The 23,832-nt window shown below is 47.6% G+C and overlaps 1 protein-coding gene across 1 annotated transcript in view; it reads right to left on the reverse strand.

Annotated features, from left to right (window-relative positions):
* Positions 1-23,832, reverse strand: part of CYFIP1 (cytoplasmic FMR1 interacting protein 1) — a 1,181,635-nt gene that overhangs the window by 162,072 nt on the left and 995,731 nt on the right. Inside the window, 1 exon segment of the mRNA XM_069636612.1 lies at positions 1,541-1,671. Coding sequence (XP_069492713.1) covers positions 1,541-1,671 — 131 coding nt within the window.

Raw genomic sequence — 23,832 nt, forward strand, 5'->3', positions numbered from 1 at the left:
CTCAACCCCCTCCCCACTCGCTAGGATCGCACATTAAAATAAATACAATGTCCAGCACGTCTCTTACACATTAACTGCAGATTCGGCTGCGACACAAAGCATGTTAAAAATAAAAGAGCTTTTACTTTGATCGTTATGACAGGATGTGCAATGTTTGTTTCTAGCCAGTCTCTGCTAATCAGTACATGCAGGTGGTTGTGAACAGGCAGTTTGGAGGTGAGGGGAAATGGGGGGTGAGCCTACCCTGGGGTGGCAGATATGTATGCGACAAAGGAGTTTGTGGGAAGCTAGGGTACTAAACTGTTTATTATCTATAAATGCCACCTTGATGTGTTGCCGTCTCACCCTCCTTTCCTAAAACCGGGACAAGGTTTTTAAATTAAAAACACTCAAGGCACTTGTTGACAAGGGTCTTATTTCGGGTGTGGTACCGGCAAACCGAGGACGTCCGGTCAATCTTAACCAAGGGCCAAACAGCAGCGATACCAGCATCTTGCGTTTGGAGTAGAGTAACCTGACGTCATGATTTTGCCTGGACTGTCCCGAAATTGGGTGCTATGTCACCCCATTCCAGAGTATTTTTCCTTTGAAATTGAGTGCTATGTCACCCCTTCCAGAGTATTTTTCCTTTTAAAACCCTGCCGTTCAGGTTTTTTTAATAGGATTTTAGATAGCTGACGCCGGTAGGTAGGAATGCACAATCTCGCACAGAAGAAATAAGCTGCACTTTACAAATCAAGATCGTGGTAGTTTCTGATATAATAAACAAATAATTGTTTTTATCATTTGTATTTATTTTAAATCGGTGCACAAACAAGACGTAAGTACAGCAACAGCAGTGCCGAATATAATATTTTAACAGTAAGAATTAAACGTAAGTCATCCCCTGGGTGGCCTCGAAACACCACATTTTACATCAGCTGTAGCATTAACCGATTGCACCAGAGAGACTCATTCATGATTTCATGATTCAGGCATGCCTGCAATATCAATTGGAGCAAAAGCTTAATCTTGTTACTATGGCCAACGCATGACAAAACATCCTTCTCCCCCCAACCGCTAATGAAGTGCAGTGCCCTGGCAACCACCGAAGCGCTGTCAAAAGTTAGCCCTACTTTAATGTCGGTTGCCCCCACCCCGGGTTTTTATTTTGAAAATCTAGTCACTTTCGTTTGGAGTTCCCGGAAGTCTTAAACCATTAGCCTTCATGGGCAGCATGACAAAGCAAAAACAAAACGCCTAATACATTATTGTATGAGTGCAAAAATACAGACCCGCACTCATTTCAAAGAAGATGAGTCAGCCCTGCTTTTTGATGCCCTCAGGTGGCCATTTTAAGATTTGGAAATTCAGTTCGAGTCCGGGACTATTTCAAAAGTAGAGGACTCTAAGGGATGAGGGCCTCCAATAAAATGTACTGCTTGCCTGGGCGAGTGACCGTTTGGACAAGGCGGGCATAAGTTACAGAATGTTCTAGATCAGTTGAATACAAGAATCAGTAATAAATGTGATTAAGGTAGTAAATAAAACTGCTACCTACCAGACTCTGCTCAATAAGGAGGCAGAAGAGCATAGCGTTCCCAACTTCGCGCAGGTTCTGAAAACACACTGTCTTGAGTTCTGCATACTCAACAATGTCCTTCAGCTGATGGTGGAAAAATTCGAGTATTCCTGTGGCACAAAAGATGATTATCAAAAATGGCAATGTTAAGGTGAATACACTGTTTACGTTTGTTACCTGAACAGCTGGGTCCATTATAGACGCACAGGTTGTATGTGCATAACCCTGCCATCTAGTGGTTGGTGCAGACAACTGTTAAAACATTGAAACACATCAGCCTTTGACCTCAAGGGAGTGTCCCTATGATGCAGAGCTTTTTAGTACGGCCTTAATGTCTTATGGGCTTGCTTACCTCTTCTATCTTCTGGGACGTTTTGCAGGGCACATCCGAATTGAAGACCAACAATTTGCACATCTGCTTTAGATAATTGTTCAGGCAAAAGTCCTGAACTGTGACTGTGCTTGTCCTGGATGGTTCACCGACCTCCCTTAGTGAGTCCCGACCACAAACTTCCCTATGGGTTAGTATGTATAGATAGGCTCCCTGACCGACCTCAAGTCTCAGAGTGGGGTATGTCCAAATGTTACCCTGTGATTCCCCCATCCATTAAGCTGGTCTAGTCATCTGTGTGCCTCATAAGGTGGTGCCGCCAAGATGACGTGCACGTCACCCAAGCATTTACGAGCCATTTTCTAATGAAGGAGCTGTCAAAGCCGAGGGATCAGCAATCAACTATGTGCCAACATATGCTGTCCAGGAGTTTTATTCAAACAACAGAACACACGGGGATTGGGTTTAACTGCGGGCACGGGATGGGGGTTTCAAGAATAGGTACAAAAGAACCAAGATGCCTTAGGACTGTGGTCCTCAGTTCTTCCCTCTATTGCCTTTCTAACTCTGCCCTAATTGGTTGCCAAACAATTACTCACAGTCACTGGGGTTTTAAGTGTCCTCGTGATACATCCCTGACAAGAGACTTTCTTGGCTTGATCTGCATTAGTAGTATGTCACGTTGATGCTCATGGGTTGGCTTGATACAGGGTTCCACCACCACACCTAGTTCATTAAGACTTCTTGAGGGCAACGTCGAGTGTCTAGCGTCTGACTGTTATACAGTTGTTAGACCCCGGGATTAGCAAGCTTCACTTCTTCATGTCAAAGATGGGGACCTGGTTCTGCTGGTTCTTCCAAACTCTCAACTGATATCCAAGCTCTTTGCCCCAATGGATGGTTCGGCTTATTCTCAGAATTGTACGGACCTTTCCCCGTCGCCCCTTTAGCTCCCTTCTCTCCAATTAACCTCTTAATCATTCCCTCCAACTCATCTGTCTTGCCTCCTCATTCCTCTCTATGGCCTTGTCACCCAGCTCATTGCTCCACGTCACTTCCCCAAAAAATGTCTCTCTATTCTTATCGCCTCCTCTGCTCTTTCCTGTCTGCTTTTTATTCTGCCTCTCAAGTCTGCACTTCTCATGTCCTCATCTCTCTTTTCCAACTCTGTTCTTACTTCCTCACCCACGTTTGACTCCTTCGCGCACTGTTCTTCTTGCTTTCTTCTCCACTACAGTGCATCCCCACTCTGCTCCTTATCTTCCTTCATTCATTCATTCTTGTCCTCCACTTTGATTCACTAGTTTCTTACTTTTCTCTTCCATTTAGGTCTACCAATTATTTTCCCTACTCCACTGTACCGAATCCTCTCGCTGCTCCTCCTTCCATCTTACTCCCTCCTCTGTTCATCACCTCCACTCTCAACTTTGCACTATCCTCTGCTCGCCTCCTTGCTGCGCCACCTCGGTTGCAATTTCTTCTCCCTACTTCCAACAGCAACATTGCCTTCTAGTCCTGGTCCTCTTCTATTCCTCACCTGCCCAATCTGTGAAACTCAGAATTGTTCAATAGGTATAAGATGTTTGAAGCAAACTTCCAATCATCGTTTCTTCCAATGTAAACACTCAATCCTACCATTGCGGTTTATCGTTAGAACGACTGTGATGTGCTCAAAGTGTGTTGTTGACGTCCTCTTACGTCCCCTTTAATTGTGGGTGTGTGTATATTTTATACACTATGCACCCCCAAAACACATCCATGGGCTTGCATTCTTTCCAGGCCCCTACCATCCCTCTACTTCCTTCACCCTCCCACACCCATCCTTGGCCTCTTTCGAGAACAAAATCCTAGCTCTTCACACCCTGGTCTCCTAGCCACACTTTTGTGCAGTTTCTGTGAAGGTAGGAATCCTATTTATTTCTTTGCCTTTTGCAAAATGAATGTGGATGGGTGCAGAGGATGAATGGAATGTGATTAGAGGCATTGCGATGAATCAACTTCCAGGGCACCAGGGATGAATATGTGTGTCCAAACCATCAATCAGCCCCACACCTCTAGTACACCAGAAGGGCAACACAAGTAAATTATAAACCTCCTTGTCCAATTTTGGTAACGTGGACGAACGGCAGGCTTATCTCCGCAAGGTAGTGGTTTGGTGGTTAGTTGCAACACAGCGAAAATACACTTATTTCCCAATGATAAAAAGGGACTGTCCAGTCAAAGTTGTATACAAATATCTACTTTATTATTATTACAACAGACAGTTCTAGCACACTAGAACTCACCTTGTAAAGGAAAACAGAGGACAGACAGTTTCCCGAAGGAAAGGGATGCACTCTGGATACTAACATGAGGGTAGTCTGTAAAGCAATCTGTCTTAACTGTTCAAGGTTATTTGGTTTCCGCACCAAGGGAGCAAGGGGTGGCAAATGTCACTAGGGGCCTTCGGAGAAGGACCAGGGTGACAGAGCCACAATGTACCTGGTGCTTGAGATGATCTTGATTCTCAGCATGAAGTTGGTTCCAGGATGCTTTGCAGCTCCTGCGACAGAGTTCAAGATGGGACACAGCTGCGGGTATCAGGCAGCAGTCAGTTCGGCAAGTGAGGCTGGACGGACGGCAGCAGGCTGATCTACACAGCGGCTCGGGGTCAAGAATCGTTGTCTCTGTGCTGGTTGGCAAATCTGGAACGTTGGGCGAGGTGTCTGACGGCTTTACTAACTGGAGTGTGACAACAGTCAGTGGTACAGCCGGTCGCGGTTCGAGGGCTCGACGGCCTCATAAATGCCCTTAAAAGATGGATGCTGGTTGATGCTTGTTGTGGCACTCCTCATAGCTTCTTCGCTTGGCATGTGTTGTCCTTTTAAGGCAGACGGGCCATAGCTGAGGAGAGTTTGCAGCCAACAGCCTTGTCCTTTGGTCAGAGGCTCTCCGGCACTTTCCACCTAGGAAGCTTGCTGGCAGAACCTAGCAGGGCACGCTGTGTGCTGGCTGGGTAATGGTTCTGGAGCTGCTGGAGGGTCCTCTGGATTCAGTATCTCCCTCAGTTCCCTGGGTGATGTTTAAGGGTGGGGCGGATCTTGCTTCCCTCTTGGAAATCCTGGCCTTTCTTCACTGGGGACGCTGTAAGCAAACTGTACCTTCAGTCAGGGTCCAAATGAGTCCTCCTTACTCCTTTTGAAGTCATTGGATGATCTGCCAAAAGAGGGGCTCAGTCCTCTTTTAAAGCCAAATGGGCCCTTGTGACTGTCGCAGGCTAAGCCTACCTTAATGTACCAATCCTGGGTCCCCACCAACAATCTTCTGTTATGCGTGAGGTCATAACCAGAGTGCTTTGCAACAAGAAAGGTAAGGGGTGATAACATGTACTACTAAATCCAACCCAACTTCCTGTCTGTTATGGATCAAAGTGTCTCTTTGGTTAATTGAGCTCTCTGTGGCTCCTGATCAAAGCACAGGTCTCCCTTGACGTTTTTTTTTATAAACACGTTTTATTTGCATTTTTATAACAAGACAAATAGACAAATAAGATCAACATTACCCCCCAATCCCCTAGTCCTTGTTCTCAGTGTAATCCATCGAGGCCTCATCTCTCCCTAACCTTGTAACCAACGGCACTTCTTGTCCTCCAATCCCCTAGGGATTAAACATAGCCTTGTCGTATCATCCCTTCTCCCCACCCTACCCTCTCCCTTGAAGTTTGTGGTGAGAACAGACTTTGTCTCCATCAAATCATACTTCTTTCCACTGAAAGGGGGTGCCACTGCAGGGGTTGCCTACTGTAAACAGTTGTCCCAGGCATGACAATCGCTGCCCTTCACACAGAGGGGTGGGAGTTAGCTTCAAGTTGACACATTGCATATCAAAGAGGTGTTGGTTTCCTGTCCCCCTTTTTCAGTTCTGCGTTCAGGCCTCTCGCAGGCCTGTTTCAATTAACTCATTAGTATGCGCTGCCACCACCAGAACCTTGACAACAAACAGGGCAGATGCATGGAGCCTTTGATATTTAACTCGGCTGCCCATGGCAGGAGGAAGGTGTTGCCTTACAGAGATTCTTTTATGTACCCCCATGGCTGTCACATTTCAGCTGAACATAACGGGGACTGCGCCTGTAGGCTGTGTTCATCGAGGGTACACGTGACTGTGCGTTTGTTGTGCAATGAGCATAGGAACATGCGTGTGGTTTAGCTCCACACATTTTCTGAGGTTGTTCTCCCATTATTCAATTTCTTTAAAAAAATATCAAAAAAGCCTATGTGAGTGCACACCCACTGTGCTGATGGTCGAATTCCTCACAAGCATACCTCTAAGTGGCTATATTGTGTCACAGAACACACATATATGGGATACATCACTCACCGTAATCGTATTTCTGATGCTTGTATCTGCTTAGATTCACATGCTGTGCATCGGCCGACATATAGTGGAAGCTGCAGAGTATTACAGTTTGTTTTCCGAAACTCGAAAAAAAGGGGTGTCGAACTAGGGTGTGCCAGTAATACTATACCTAGTGTGAGGTCCACTGTACCCATGATCCCTCACGCGTGTAGGACCCTCAGATTGTATTTTTTCCTGACATGAGGTAGCATGAGGAGTATCCCGAGTACAGATTAACTAAGCAGATAAGATAGATAAGACTACAAGCATCCATGCGCCTTCTCTCAGAGGGGAGGAAGGGCGGGCGCATGTGAATCTAAGCAGACACAAGCATCAGAAATACGATTACGGTGAGTAATGTATCCCTTCTGAGGCTTGTGGAATCTGCTTAGATCACATGCTGTGCATAGATTAGCGAGCAGTGTTAGAAGGAGGTGGGATGTGAGAAGGGTCATGAGCGAACAAATGTCTTAGAACCGCTTGTCCCACTTGAGTATCTGTCTTGGAATGAGTGTCAATGCAGTAGTTCTGAGTAAAGGTGTGAATAGAGCTCCAAGTAGCTGCTTTGCAAACGGTGTCAAGGGGAACATTTGCAATGAAAGCCAGAGTGGCCCCAATGCCTCTTGTCGAGTGGGCTCTGGGCGTAAAAGGCAAAGTTTTGTCAGAAAGAGAGTAACACAACTGGATACAGTTGACAATCCACGTGGAGATGGCACCCTTAGAGACGCGATCTCCCTCTTTGCCTGTGGCTACGGAGACAAACAGTTGATCTGTTTTCCCAAGTGGTCTGGTCTTGTTTACGTAGTAAAGGACCGCCCTACGCACATCTAGGGTGTGTAGTTTAACCCAGCCGAGCTTTGTGGGTTTTGGAAGAAAGCCGGAAGCTCGATGGACTGGTTTACATGGAATTTAGAAATAAACTTAGGTGAGAACCTAGGGTGTGTCCGTAAAACCAGCTTATCCTTATGAATAGTAAAGAAAGGATCCTGCACTGACAGAGCCTGAATTTCACTGACCCTTCTTATGGATGTAATGGCTACTAAGAAGGCAGTCTTCTAGGTCAGGTGTTTGAGACTTGTCTTATGCATGGGCTCGAATGGGGGGCCCATGAGTTTAGATAGCACCATGTTCAGGTCCCATCCTGGTGGTGGGTTAGATATAGGGCATGAAGTCTCTTTACTCCCTCCATGAATGCTTTAACCACGGGTACCTTCCACCACGACACCTTGCTATGTGAGGTGGTGTACGCTGACAGTGCTGCCAGGTGTAACTTTAGTGAGTTGAAAACCAAACCTGCGTCCAGCAGGTGGAGCATGTATGTCACAATTGTGGAAGGAGTGCAATCAACTGGGTTGATTGGTTTATTCTGGCACCAGATAACGAATCTCTTCCATTTGTCGAAGTAGCAATGCCTCGTGTTCGGTTTCCTAGACTCTTTTAGGATGTCCATACATCTCTGTGGTAAATTGAGATGTCCAAACTCTATGACCTCAGGAGCCATGCTGCTAAGTTCATGGAGTTGGGTAGAGGATGCACCTTCAGACCTTGGTGCTGGGACAAAAGATTGTACCAGCCCGGGAGTTTGATGGGATCGCACACCGAAAGTCTGCGTAGGTGTGGAAACCACGGTTGTCTCGCCCACATGGGAGCAACTAGCACGAGCGTCATCGACTCTGTTCATCTTGTTCGCCACCTTCCTGATGAGGAGTTGGTGGAAAAGCGTACGCAAACATCCCTGACCAGTTCATCCACAGGGCGTTCCCCAGGGAGTCTGGTTGGGGAAACTTGGATGCGAATCCTGGGCACTGTCCGTTTTCGCTTGTGGCGAATAGGTCTATAGTGGGGAAACCCCACTGAGAGAAGAGATCTTCTACGATATCTCTGTGTAGACACCATTCGTGTTCCTCCGGAAGGGGATCTCTGATCAAAGTGTCCGCTAGGGAATTGAGATCCCCTGGAACATGTTGAGATGACAGAAAGATGTTCCATCTGAGTGCCCATATCCAAATTTTCTGGGCAAGTCTGGACAGATTTGGCGAACGAGTCCCTCCTTGCTTGTTCAGGTAGAACATGGCTGTCGTGCTGTCCGTTGGGATCTGCACCGAGAGGTTCAGTAGGTAGGGCTCGAACGCTTGAAGTGCTCTGAAAACTGCCAGAAGCTCTAGCAGGTTGATGTGATTCTTGGCCACTGTGTGAGCCCAGAGACCCTGAGCGGTGTGGTGGAGATGGTGAGCTCCCCATCCTGTCAGGCATGCGTCCGTCGTGACTACCGCCTGTATCTCGGGATCGTGAAAGGGTTTTCCCTTGGATAGATTGTCTCTTGTCCACCAGTGGAGGCTTTGTACAAGTGTTGGCGAAACGACGACTAGATCGTCCCACTGACCACTTGCCCGAGACCTCAGTTTTGCCAACCATTCTTGCATGGGACACATGCGCGGGCGACCAGGTAAATACATGACGCCATCATGCCCAGAAAATGCATTGCTTTGCGTACTATTATCTGGCGACTGGTTTGATATTGCGGAATTTGCAGTAGTATATTCTGAATTCTTTCCTCTGAAGGAAAAGCCAACCCCTCTTGAGTATTTAGAACAGCTCCTAGGAACTGCTTGGAGGTGCTGGGCACCAGACTTTTTTTTTCTCGTTTATGGAGAAGCCCAATTCGAAGAGGAGGTTGATAGTTCTTTGAATGTCTGTTCTGCAAATTACTGGGGTCTCCCCCGTGATGAGCCAGTCGTCCAGATAAGGGTACACTGGGATTGCCTCCCTGCTTAGGTGTGCCGCCGCCACCGCCAGTACCTTGGTGAATACCCTTGGAGCCGAGGCTATCCCGAAGGGCAGTACCTTGAACTGGTAGTGCTGACTGTCCACCTTGAAGCTCCGATATTTTCTGTGCGCTGGGAACATGGAAATATGAAAATAGGCATCTTTCATATCCAATGTTGCCATGTAATCCCCCCTTTTTTAGGAGGGAAATTACCTCTTGGAGAGTAGTCATGCTAAATTTTTGGGGCTTGACATACTTGTTTGCAGGCCGTAAATCCAATACTGAGCACATTGTCAAATCTTTTTTTGGCACAAGGAAGCAAGTTGAATAAATACCCTTTTTTACCTGGTGTCCCGGGACGAGTTCTTTCGTGTCCTTTGTGAGAAGAATTTCGATCTCTTCTAGTAGGATCTACTGGTGGTCTAAGGAGTGTATTCTTTGTCGTGCAGGGTGGTTTCGGGGATGCTCTAGGAGTTCTATGCAGTATCCTGGGGACACTGTGGAGAGCACCCATCTGTCTGATGTGATCCCTTCCCAAGCTTGGGTGAAGATGGAAATGCGTCCCCCTACTGGGGATGCGTGAGAAGGGACCCTGAACGGAGCGTCACTGTTTTGGTGGAGGCGTGCCCCCTCCTTTATTGGGACTGCCTCTACCCCTACCACGACCTCTTTTGTTACCCCTGCCATAACTCTGGGTAGACTGCTGGTTAGTGTTCCATGTAGTACCCTGGCCTTGGGAATAGTTTGAGCATTAATCTGCCGGTGTTATCCGCGTCATCAAAGGTGGATTTTAAAATGCAACCTGACACTGCTCTCCCCTCTGCCGAAACTCGTGCCAATTGGCTCTTTAAGGGTTCTGGAGCGGAGTCTATGAGAGCCGTGACTTCTTCCCATTGGTGGCAGTTGTAACTAGCCAGCAGGGTGGTGGAGTTTGCAATCCTTGCCTGGTAGGCGGAAGTGGAGGCTACTTTCCTGCCCAAGCCATAAATCTTCTTGCTCTCCTTGTCGGGGGGAGCTTTGGACGATGACAAGAGTATTCCCGCCCTCTTACGGGTGTTTGTAACAACCAGGGAGTCCGGTTTGAGATGTCCCCTTATGTATAGTTGGTCAGATTGGGCTGCCCTGAAAAGCTTTTCAATTCTGGGGTTTACTGCCCTAGTGAGATTGGGGTTAACAAGGGAAAGGTCTATCCTCCTTTCTATTGACTTAAGGATAGGGATGGCCTGAGCAACAGGTCTCCTTTCTCCCACCAGTTCCTCTGCAAAGTCCCTCTCTTCCTGAGCACCCTGGGTGTCAATGTGGAAGTGCTGTGCTGCTCTGGACAGGACCTCATTCAGGAGAGGTTGGTTGTCGACAGGGGAGTCTGTAACCGCGGGCTCTTTCTCTACCGGGGAATCTACCCTGTATGTATCTGGGTCGTCCTCTTCCTCCTCCTCCTCCTCCTCCTCCTCTTGGTCCTCATCATCCCCATAATAGCCTGTCCCAGTTTGTTCTTCGAACATGCCCACGTCTGGATCCTCAACAAAGGATGGATCTTCCTGGTATTGAGAATAGGGCTGTATATAGAAGGGGTCTGAAGATTGTGCTTCACCCCGGGACTTCCTACTTGGGGGTATTGGATCCTTCGAGCCTGAGGGAGTCGACCCTTCTGGGGTATAAGAGAGAAAGTGTTCCGGGTTCTCGGCATAGAAATCTGCCAATGATGACATCCTTGACATTCCTCTATGTCATCACTGGACCATTCCCTTGAACTGGGAATAACTCTTTCCTGGAGTGCTTTCCCTGTTTTATCCTGACTAGACCTACTGGTTTGAACAGGGGCCTTAGGGACAGGGGACTGAGACTTGTCCGTCTGTTTAGGTGGAGTAAAATGTAGTTTAAGGAGTGGAAGTAGGCTGGGACTGCTTACTTTGTTGTTTTCCCCCTCCCCGTGGGTGGAAGAGTGCTTCCCCGACTTTTGGGCCCCATCAGAGCTTTTCGATGCCTGGCGTCGAAATTCGGGGGTAGAGTCCCTGTCTCTGGAGAGTGTAATGGATTTGGTAGCAGCCTTACCGCTGCCTGCAGACGCCGACTCCTGGAGTGCGGCTTGGGGGAAGAGGTCGGCATCATCCTCCGACGACCGAACCTCAGTCACTAAGGGGAGCGAGGCACCTTTAGCAACAGTGGAGGGTTGCTTGGTGACATGAGGCGATCTCGAACGCGAACGCCCAGAGGACACCGACTCGGTGGACCGTTCTCTACGTGCCTCTTTCCGATAACTCGACGTGCGCGTCGAGTCTCGGTTGGACTTTTGTTTGCTGGAAGTGGTGTGGGTAGCGCTCGTGTCGCCGGGGGTCTTCCCCATAGCTGCCCTGCCATACAACCTTCCGAGGTCGGGGACTTGCCCTTGCCTGTCCATCGACGCCACATTGCCCTTGCCGTCCGAAAGTACGGCATCGCTGAAGGCACCCTGCGTGGCCATGGCCTCTTGTCGCCTGGCGTGGTGGGCCCAACACTTTGTCGAACGGTCCTTAAGGGTCTTCGGTTTAAACCGACTGCACGCTCTGCAATTCGCCTCGGGGTGGTCCCTCGGCAAGCAGAGGTTACACGTGGCGTGTTTGTCAACCCAAGGATACTTGCGGTTGCACTTGGGGCAAAATTGAAAGGGGGTACCCTCCATACGCACCCTATGGCAGCAGGCTGGGAGTGTAGGAATATAAGTAATGTACCTATATTAATCAGAGTGTAGGATATGTGCCACCCCCCACTCTCCCTACTTGCAGGGCCGAGTCCAGAGGACTTCCGAGGCCAGAGGCCTTCCGAGGCCCAAATCCGTTGCTGTAGTCCGACGGTTGAATTTTCTCCGATCCGGCGTCGAGTGTCGATGTTCGGAGACTCGACGTATAGGTGGAATAAACGGGGAAATATATAACAATATTTTCAAAATCTGACTAAGTCAGGGAGCTCCGCTCAGTGCTTCCGACCAGCATGGCGGAAGAAAACAATCTGAGGGTCCTAGACGCGTGAGGGATCATGGGTACAGTGGATGTCACACTAGGGATAGTATTACTGGCACGCCCTGTGTCGACGCCCATTTTCGAGTTTCGAAAAACAAACTGTAATACTCTGCAGCTTCCACTAGATGTCGGCCTATGCACAGCATGTGATCTAAGCAGATTCCACAAGCCTCAGAAATATATATATATTCATTTATATATGACAAACATACCTGTAAACCTCTTTCTGATGCTTGCATCTGCTTAAATCCACATGCTTTGCATAGGCCAACATCCAGTGGTTGGTGCTGAGCATTACATAACTTGTTTTTGAAATCGAAAAGGGACGTCGACGGGGCGTGTTTGTAATACTATCCCTACTGTGATCTGTACTGTACCCATGGTCCTTCATGCTGCAAGGTCCTCAGATTGTTTTATTTCGGACTTGAGGTTGCATGAAGAGTGTAGTAAAAGGATAAAAGGTGTATGCTGTCTATGTAACTTCTACTGCCAATGAGGGGAAGAAGGGTGGGCGCATGTGAATCTAAGCAGATATAAGCGCCAGAAAGAGAATTACAGGTATGTAATGTTTGTCTTCTGAGGCTTGTGGATCTGCTATGAATCACATGCTTTGCATATACCAGCGAGTAGTACCAGGGGAAGGAGGTGGGGTGTTAGAAGGAACAGAGGGAAACAGATGTTTTAACACCGCCTGTCCCACCTGGGAGTCACTCCTTGCTTGTTCTACACAGTAATGTTGAGTGAATGTGTGAACTGAACACCACGTAGATGCTCTACAGTTTCCCTCCAAAGGAAAATAATCCAAAGGAAAATAATTTGCAATGATGGCCAATGTGGCACTTTTACTGCGTGCAGTGTGTGCTCTTGTTAGGCAGAATCCTGTGCAGTTCCCTTGGGGAACACTGCAAAAAGATTAAGACTACAGGAGTAAGCAGTAAACCCAATTCGTAGCAGTCTGTACCACCCAGATTTACCTGGTAGCTGTGGCTGAGCAGTCAGACTTCTCTCAAGATGAGTAGGGCAGTATACAGAAGATACACAATAGGGCCAGAAACACAGTGGAGCCAACAAACACTGACCAGAGCTTGGTATCAAAAGTATATAATTATTTATTTAAAACACTTTAGGAAATACACTAAGCACTATAGATCAAAGCAAGTTCAAACACAATCAGAAAAAGTATACACACCTCCCTTAATAATTATTAGACAAGTCTAGGTCAAAACACCACTATTTGTAAAACAGATGCGAGCGCTTAACTTAGATGGCACTCCAATAATTAAGTTATAGGGAGAGAAAAAGACAGGTCATGAAAATAAAACAGTTCCCAACACTTTTCTAAGATCAGAGCAAGCTAGTGAAGGCAGAGTCTACTGCAGAGTCATAGTTCATAGGCCAAGGCCACTTTACATGGAGCAAGGCGAAATGTGCCCAAGATCACACAGTTTAAAAATGCACTCAAGTCTTTGCAAAAATGTTCAAAAGAGGTTGGTTTGATGCGAAAGATAAAGTTAGAAGGTCTGGGGGCCAACCCAGTTGGAAAGCCAAGGATTTATGGGTCACCTTTATCAATCCGTGGAAAGGGAGGCCAGGTGGAACACAGTACCTTTAAAAGTGATGAAGCTCCACTGGTGGCAGTTGTTCCTGGCAGCGGGTGCAGTTCGTGGTTTCGACCAGGGAAGGAGAAGATCTCGTCGAGGAGGAAACTTGGAGTCGTTGCACCGTCCAGGGATGAAACCAGTCGCAGAGTTTGTTCAGTTAAAAGGTGCGTTCCTTTTATTCGCGGTCCTGCTGGACTGAAGCTTGGGTATCCGGCCGCCTGGTGCTTGGCACTGGCGATTCGACCAAGGGACGTCCTGGAAGGTGAATGTCGAACTGGTTGTTCCCACCAGCTCAGAGGGAGACGACTCTTGCAGCAGAAGATCTTCTCTTGTCGGGGAAGTGGTGAGGTCGTTGCAGCAGGGCTCCACCGGTGGTGGCGTCGTTGCAGATGGGTCAGCTTCTCCCCTCTCCGGATTTCTCAGGTCTATGGCGACTTCTGAAGTTCCAGTCCCAAAAGCCCAGCTTTTATGCAGAAAAAACCCCATTCAACAGCCTAGCTGTCACTCATACATGCTAAGTGGTGAACCGGGCGGCTCACCACTGGGCCAATTAGAACAGAGTGCGACTTGGGTTGCTAAGGCAACGCAGTCCAGGGTGCCAATTCCCCCACCCACACATCCTATGAATCCCAGACAGAGTGGCACCAGTTGGAGGGCTTCTGTGGAGAAGCCCGCCAAAAAGTGGAACAAAGGGCCCGACCTTGGTTGGAGTTACAGAGACTGACACATACGCCATTTTGTAAAAGATTTCTGGCGAAAAGACCCAACCGGCTATTTTATATCAATTAAATAAACCGGCGGTATCTTTACAATGCACCAAAAAAGTGGTGCGTTTAAAATGAATGGGAAAATCCCATAGGAAATATTCCGGTGGAATATTTCGCGTGGTAACCACTGCCACCAGCCAGAAACTCGATAAGGGCGGGGACTGGACAGTGCCCCCTTGGAAACAGACCCAGGGGCAGTCTAATTAACCCCTTCCAGTACTTCCACAATATGATGGTTTGTACTGGTTTTGTTCACAATTTTGGACTAATAAAGCCAATGGTGACTTTACATGCCCTGGGAGACAGTCAGTCCCAGGGTATGGAGTCTATGTTTGGGGGTCACTAGGACACCCCTGTGTTACTGCACCGAGGGTGCTGTGTAACACATATACCAAAACAGATGATACCCTATGGAGTAAAAGAGCCCATAAACACATACCAAGTCAAATACATACCTCAAATCATGTCTAAGAGTGGGAAGGAAAGAGTCTCACTCTTAGCAGGAGAAAAAACAAACCCCAAAAATCCAGCAAAGCTGCTGGGGGACTCTCTAGGTTTGGGAAATTAGCCTTTCTAAGAGAATTCTCCCTAACAGCCCTATGTGTACATGGTAATTCCTTGTTGGATAACCCGTAACATTGCTGTATGCATTTTAATATCCATTTAGAAAGGGCTGCCTTCCCTTCTCTTCCTGCAGCTATGGAAATAAAGAAGTGGTCTGTTTTCCCAATTGGCTTTGTCTTGTTGAGGCAGTACATGACACACCACCTAACATCTAGTTTATGGAGGGCTCCCTCTCCAGAGTTCTGCGTGTTCAATAGATATGTTGACATGGAATTCAGAAATTAACTTTGGTGCAATACTTGGGTGCGTTCTAAGGACCACCTTGTTTTTATGTATTGTGACAAAAAGTTCTGTAATGGACAATGCCTGGCGTTCACCAACTCTTATGCAAGTGAAAGCCCTAAGAAATATGGCTGTGAGATCTTTGAGGCTCCCCTTAAGCATAGACTCAAAAGGGAGAACCATGAGCTTACTTAAAACAATGTTTAAATCCCATCCCAGGGGTGGATTTGCAGGGGTGGGCATCTATACCCAGTGAAGCCACATTATCCACCCACCTCCCCCAACTACGTGATCTTTTGATCAGATCGACTAAAGAGCAAAGGGGGAGGGTTAGCACTAATGTGCAAAAAGTACCTTGACTGCCATACGATTGCTGACACTAGTCCAGATGACTGCAAATCACTATGGGTAAAAATCAAGACCTCGGACAACTCCTCTCTAAGTATCTTGACCCTTTACAGGCCCCCAAGAGAAAGGCCACATTTTGAAGAGCTGCTCACTCTTTTTATCAAACCAAAAACCCCATTCATCATTAGGGGGGGGGGCTTCAACTGGGCGAATGATCCCATAGACAAACAGGCATCCTCACTCATCGACTCCTTGAATTCTACAGGGCTCATACAATGGGTGAAGGAGGCTACACAGAAGTGGTCACTCACTTGACTCAACATTCATCCATGTCACGTATCGAGGTCTCATTGTGCGCAAGGTACGATCACTTTATGATTCACGCCACTGTGCATTTTCCTGCACCACCAGCAAAAATGAATACACTACCAAGAGTAAAAAACTATCACAGAACCTTAAAAATGTCACACTTGATAAATTCACTGTCCCCTTATCATCCAGTCTCAAACCACTCGCCAACTTCTCTGGGTTCTCCCATCTAGTGGAACACCTCATATCCTCCATAAAGCAAGTCATTTCAGTTCTGGCACCACTGAAAAGCAAAATAATCAAACCTCAGGCACAAAAACACGTGGTTCTCCGATGACATCACCATCAGACAAAGAGCACGTAAAAGAGCCTAGCACAAGAACCTTAGCCCTGTCACATTAGTTCACTACAAACCAGCAGTGAAGGAATTTAAAACTACCATCACTACTTCCAAATCCACCTACTTCAATAACAGGATTAACAATGCATGCTCCAATACCAGTGAACTCTTTAAGATCCTGGCAGATTTTAAGGACACCCCTTCCTTTAACCAAGATCTAATAAAGGACTCTGCATGGTGCCATGAAATCCCCAATGATTTCGAGCCAAGATTGAGGTCCATAGACATACTATTAGCAACATCTAGATTCCATCATAGGGATGCAATACCTATACGAACGTCTCCCAGGACGCTACCACCGCACCTAATAAAATCCCCATCTTCGATTTCTCCCACTACTCAGAGGAACAAGTCTCCAAAATTATTCAAGATCTCAAACCCACCTCAAGCCTTGCAGATTGCTGTCTGGCAGATGTCTTCAAGGACTCTCTGGAGCTGTTGACCCCCTGTATGACCAAACTCAATCTCTCCTTCGATGAAGGCGTGGTCCCTTCCTCTATCAAGGAGGCTTAGATCACACCACTACTAAAAAAGGCCGATTCAGACCCCTGCCTTATTGGCAACTATCGATCCATCACAAATGTGCCATTTGTCCTTAAGATCATGGACAAACTAGCATATTTACAGCTACAGAAACACATTGAAGACCACCAGATTCTTGGATCACGTCAATCGGGTTTCAGAGCTCAGCACAGGACGGAAACCGCAATGCTAGATCTTAAATCCACTCTGGCTGGTATAGCGGATAGTGGTCACCCTGCCTTACTGATGCTCTTGGATCTCTCCGCAGCTTTCAACCTGGTGGATCATTCTCTACTGGTGACAAGGCTCGGGGAGATCGCTCACTGCTCTGATCAAGCATCCCACTGGATATCCTCATTCCGCAGACCGCCCGGGTAGCAGTTGGCGAAGAAAGCTCTCGCCCTGGCCTCTGCCATAAATAAAATCTATAATGCCATCCAAGCATGGATGGCAAGCAACTCACTCGCCTTGAAACTCGCCTTGAACTGTAACTAAACGGAGCTCTTGATCGTGGCATCCAGAGACCGACTTAGTAAACTGGCCCCGGCATATGCCAACCTTTGCATCGCGGTCTCCAAGTCAAGACTCTGGGGGTTGTTCTGGATGATGAACTATCCATGAGACTGCTTGTCGCCTACATCCGATCCTCTTGTGGCCTTGTTACCAAGTTACTAAACTACATCCGCCCGTTTCTTACTGACAAGAATTGCGCGCTATTGGCCGCTGCACTGATAAACTCCAGACTCGACTACTGCAGTAGCCTTCTAGCAGGTACAACACGCTCAAACATACAAGCACTACAGGTTGCCCAGAATAACGCAGCAGGGCCATCCAAGGTATGTCCAAATGCGCTCACGTATCTGACGCCAGGAAGACATTGCATTGGCTGCCAGTTCAACACAGGATCACTCGCAAGATCCTGACACGGTCAATTAAATGCTGTACCAATGCCTGTCCAAAATATCTAATTGGTTAAGTGAAGTCCCTCACAGCAGAGAGACAGCTATGGTCCTACACCTACCCCACCCTTGCACAGCCCAGACACAAGCTGGTGCGTTTGGGGGGGGGGCATCATTTGACATACACGCCCAACTACAATGGAACTCACTTCCCAGGTATACACGCCTGGCTGACAATCTGGCACTATTTAAGAAGCAAATAAAAACATACCTGTTCAACCTTAACCCAGGCTGAACCCAACATCCCCTTACTCTTCCTGAACACTGATCCCCCCCTTGCTGGCTGCCCAGTTTGTCTTCTATGTGTGCTCCGAGGCCCATGGGCATGCAGCGCTTTATAAAAATTAAAATAAACGGGGGGATATAGTCTTTTGACCCCTTCCCTGAAGGCTTCCACAATTGGAATTCTCCACCATGAAACCTTGCTTTGTGATGTGCATGCACAAAGTGCAGCTAAATTGACTTTTAAGGAATTATAAACCAGACCGGAGTCCAACAAGTGAAGTAGTGTACTATGCCCTTCCTCGTTACTGCATCTTTCCTTCCATTTCTATGGACCCCCAAACTTTTTGCTTTTTATTTTTGTATCTGACTAGCCCTTTTTACAGTGCAGTGAAGCCTTACGTGTCACTACACTGGCTTTTGCTCATCTGTTATGGGGAAACTGACATGTCCTTCAGGCTATCAGTACTGGAAAACATTGTTTCCCTTAATCTTGTTACTTTGTTACTCCGTTTAGTAACCTATCACTTTTGGTAACTTTTTATCATTGTACAATGCATCTTACAATGCACTACAATGAGGTACACTTTTGTTTACCCTAGATTAACACTCAGGATTTTTGGTTCTCTAGGTGTGCTAAATGGACAAGCTGGTGTCAGCAGTTATTTTGTACTATTTGTTGGTGCATTTTGTTTTAGCCTTACAGAGTTTTAAAAACAACTGTGGCTAGTGGTCAAACATGTCCATGCCACGAGGTTTTTCGCTTGTCCTTTGGCCATCTTGTCTTTTAGCCTTCTTCCTGGCCTGTGAGGCCAGGAAAATGCTTATATGGGCTTTCAGTGCCTGGTAAAGCAGAAGTTTTTGGTGGGCTACTGGAGGGCTATGTGTGTTTGCTGCCAGGAAGTGGGCTGGGGGACTGGCCTTGAGGGAACTCTGGAGATTCCCGACTAGACATCTGCACCCTGGGCCTCCTTGTGTGGTAACATTTTATTTCCAAATGTTCTCATAGGAGAGGCTTGCTAAAAAAAAAGTGTAATATGGGGCCACTTTTAAAATTATTTCCAGGGCCTCTTTCGGTCCCCTGGCTGGGACCGTCTGGTCCCATTCCACAAACTGGTGTCAGTGTGTGAGTGGTAGGCATGGATTTTGATCCAGTTGTCCGGATTGGACCACTGCCGAAGTGTGTGTGTGTGTGTGTGGGGGCCAGATCGGGCATTGGCTAGTGGGAGTATCAGCTCTCACCTTGCTTTTAGGATAGGAGGACCCCTGCACCCATTTCTAGAGAGATCCTGGAAGAAACTGAAGGAGCCAAGACTCCTGTCCAGCCACATGACTTGCGAGGAGACTGTGAACCTATCGGAAGAAAGCTTGGCGATCAACATCTGCTGCCGCCCTGGTAGAGCCCTGTCCAGTGGAAGATCTCCAGCAGTCCTGCAAAGGAGCTGCGACCCTTGGAGTGGAGGGAACATCCATTCTCGATGTCAGCTCAGATCCCTATGAGGAAGAGCCTTTGGAAGTGCCCCAGGACCGCCCTGCGGCTGACCAGCTCTGGGTTTGGGCTACCGCACTGCAGGCGTCGCCGTTCCGAGTTGAGGCCTGGCACTTTGGGGTTCCTCATCTTGTGCAACAAGACTTACCTCTGCGAAATGTTGTGGTCCTAGCATCAAGTGGACCCGAGACAGGAGGGAAAGTCTGACTGCATCAAGTGAATCCCTTTGCGTTGCAGTGCATCAGTGGCCATCGTCCGAAACTGCTTACCTGCATCCATTCCTGCCCTAAGAGGGGCCCTGCATCAAGTTCTTTTGCATTTCTTCACTAGAAGACCTTGCACCAGCAATAGTCCAGAATCGGAGAACTGTTTGAGCCTGCAACCTCTGGCAATCAAGGACTGCGGCTGACAGCGGGAAAAGCAACCTCAGACCCTGTTCAATTGACCTGCCAAGTCCTGGGAAGCATCAGAGTACAGGGTGAGCTGTAGCAATACTGACCTGACCCGACCCCTATCTCCCTTTTACAAGTTTTGGTAACTTTTAGATTACTTTGGCTTTGCCATTGCCTGTTCACACAAGCACTCCGAAAGTTGGGAACACGTTTATTAGTTAGATTAACTTGTCCCCTAATCAGTGGAACTGTTGATTGGACCCTAGAGATCCTACCTTCATTTTTTCCAGCTTCACAAAACTGTATGGAACTTGGCTGAACATTTGGGCACAAGGACCCATACATTTTAGGGATGGACTTCTGAAGTTAGGATTGATTCTCTGTGGACCTGTAGTGCTGATACTCACCTGTATCTTCCTTTTCATGGGTTTGATATGTATTTTGCCGTACTCTAGTGATTGTGTATATGCATCATAATTTTAGTGTTGTGTGATATTACCCGCTTATATTAATTTTGCACCGTGTTTTTTCACCATAAGTAAAGAAGTATTTTTATATCTGTTTGTTCAAGTGTGCTTCTTGACTGCTTCACTGTGTGTGCTCATTGTAGACCCCTTACAAGCTCACCACATCTTGAGACTTAGCCTAGATCACTCGCCTTGCTACCTTGAACTGGCTTGGCTACAGCTCCGAGAGTTGTCCCTGTCACAAAACTAGGTTGGCCCTTCTATACATCTGTGCACCAGCCCAGACTATAGAAAAACAGTCCTTACAATGATGAACAATCAATTGGCTTTACATTTGACTTTATACACAATACTACACATTTTTTCAATTTGTTAAAGTAGCCGTGTCTAGTGTTTGGTTTACGTGCTTCTTTTAATATTTCCATGCATCTGCTACACAAATTAAGATGTCCAAGCTCTATGACCTCGAGAGCCAAGCTGCTAAATTGGTTGTCTGAGGATGTGGATGAAGTGCTGACCCTTGATTTTGTGACAACATGTTGTAAGGGCAGGTTAGCTTCATTGGTGAGCAAATGGACATCCTGAGCAGGTGGGAGTACAATGTTTGGTGTGCCCACATTGGAGCAACTAGGATCATTGTTAAGTGCTCCTGAAGCATCTTGTGGATTACTCTGTTCAAGAGTGGTGTCGGAGGAAAACTGTATGCAAATATTCCTAACCAATTGATTCACAGTGCGTTCCCCTTGAACCTATTATGTGGGGGCATACATGTGCCACTATGGGTTTTACCCTGTGGCAAACCGATCTGTGTCTGGATAACCCGTTTGCAAGAAAATGTTGTCTACAATGTCTGAAGGCAGTTCCAACTCATGTTCTGAGGGATGATCTGTATTCCTGCTTAGTGTGTCTGCTAGGCAGTTGTGCTCCCCTCCCCTGGAACGTGTGATGACACGTGGAAGATCTAGAGCGTGTGTCCCGCCTTGTTTGCCAATCTAAAACATGGCGGGTCTGCTGTCCGTGATAATGAGTACATTCTTTCCTGCTAGATGTTGGAAAGCTTGTACTGTCTTGTACCCTTCTAGCAATTCTAGAACATTGATGCGTTTCCCTGCCAGTGTTTGCTCCCACATGCTCAGCGCTGTATGGTGGAGGAAATGGGCTCCCCAGCCTGAAAGGAATGAGTCTGTTGTGATTGTGACGCGTGTTGGCAGGTTGACAAAGGGTTTTCTTTTTAACAAGTTTTTCCTTTGTCCACCATCTAAGTGCCAACACCATAGTCTGCGAAACCATCACTAGATCGTTCCAATTCCCTTGCGCCTTAGACCATTATTCCGCAAACCATTCCTGTATTGGACGCATATGAAGCCTTGCATGTGGAACAGTGAAGATGCATGATGCCATCATACCAAGAAGGCGCATTACCTTTCTGACTGTTATCTGACAGCCAACTGTATAACATGGACTTTGTAGCAGAATGTTTTGGACCCTCTCGTTGGAGGGTAAGACTGCAGCAGATCCCTCGATACTAGGCTACAGTCACTACCGGAGCCTGTCTGGAGGGTTGGGGATCCCAACACAGGACAGTCTCCCCAGAGGCCTCTGGCTCCATGAGGAAAAGGAGTTACACAAACGTCCTGAAACTACGGGCAGTCTTCTGGGCCCTCAAGTCGTTCCAGCCTCCACTAAAGGGGAAAGTGGTGCAGATCTTCACGGACAACACCAGCACAAACAGGACGTGCTCCTCCGCTCTCTCCCTGGAAGCCCAGTTCCTATGGCACTGGGCCGTTCTTCAAGACATGCACCTCGTCCCCTTTTGCCTGGCAGGCATCGAGAATACCATTGTGGACTCGCTCAGCAGGGAGCTGCGGTCCTGCCACGAGAGTGAGCGCTAGCAAGCGCAAGTGTTGCTCCTCGTCAACGAGTGGGGTCTTCCTCAGACCTTCCTTCGTGACAGCTGCCAACTCCAAGTGTCGGATGTTTGCTAGTTGATATTCTCAGCTGAGGATTCTGGGGGATGCCTTCTCGTTCCCCTGGGAGGGGCTCTTCCTGTACGCCTTCCCCCAGATTCCACTACTGCTACGTATGATCAACACACTCGGACAGTGCCACTGCAGGATGAACCTCATCGTGCCGGCGTGGCCGAAGCAGATTTGGTACTCTGACTTTCTCCATCTGTCTGTGGTTCCGCCCATCCAACCTCCTCTCCAGAGAAGAAGGATCAAACCCAGCATCACTGAGCCTCACAGCATGGCTCCTCCAGCCCTAGAATGTGGGCACTATTCACTTCCGTTAGAATGTTGGCTTGCTACAGGCACAAGTGGCTTCACAGTGTGGTGCCAGACACAGAATCAAACCGCTGCACGTAATTGCTCTGCAGCTCCTCCCGACCTGCTCTTGCTAGCCAAAGCTGTCCTTGCCCATGCATCCATCAAGGTCCATCTGGCTGCCATATCCTGGTACACAAGGGCTCCGGGCAAGCTCTCCCTGTGGTTGCACAGACTTGTTAAGGAGTTCCTCGAGGTTCTCTTCAGTACTCCACCCCCACCCCCCTCGACTTCCCCACCGATGAAAACTCCCACCCCAGCCTCGGATCTGAACAAGGTCTGCACCACGACAAAACATTTGAACAGATTCTATAAAACAATGCCTTAAGATGCGCTCTTAACCTCCCGCGTAAAGCCCACATCTCCACGCCCAGCAAAGAAGTCCACTGGCTCCCCATCCGTGACAAAATCAAGCTAAGAACCCTTGTCATCACACACAAGTGCCTGTCTCTGACTGCCCCACGCTACCTATCAGACAAATTCTCTAGACACAGCACTTCCAGACCCACTAGAACTCTCTATTTGCACCAACTGAAGATCCCCAAATTCAATCTAAAAGCAGCAGGAGGCTCCAGTTTTCCTGTACTTGAAGCCTCCTTTTGGCCATTCAGAGCCATGGTGAAATCCTGGCTCTCTGCCTAACACTTTGTAACCTACTTACGCACCATCCTCGTCTCCTCACTCCACCAATTTCTATTGTATGACTAGCATATTTTCGAAACGGACCACCATGTAACCTGGTCCTTCTCACTCTATTGTATTTGCTTCTCAAACTGTACCCACTATGTAACATTGATTGTATGTACCCCTTTTTGTTTCACGCAACGATATGTAACTATGTTGTCCACATGATTATGTGCCCAGCTACCTGAGGGTTCGGCCGCGCTCTATAAATAAACAAACTAAGCTCATGGGGCCTCCATCCAAACCAATGCATCATGCCCCTTTCAGGTTTCTGTAGTGGAAGACTGCTTTCCTCTTTTCCGATTACCTTGGCCAGGCATCTCGGGGAGATTCAGGCCCTCACCTGTAGGCAGGTGTATATGTCCTTACACGCCACTAAGGTGGTTCTGCTAACTCATCCTACCTTCATGCCTAAGGTTTCATTGGATTTTATTTTCAATGAGCCTTTAGTTCTACCAGTTCTCTTTGAG

Source organism: Ambystoma mexicanum, chromosome 7p (genome assembly GCF_040938575.1).
Source record: "Ambystoma mexicanum isolate Mex_15411 chromosome 7p, UKY_AmexF1_1, whole genome shotgun sequence".
Taxonomy (NCBI): domain Eukaryota; kingdom Metazoa; phylum Chordata; class Amphibia; order Caudata; family Ambystomatidae; genus Ambystoma; species Ambystoma mexicanum.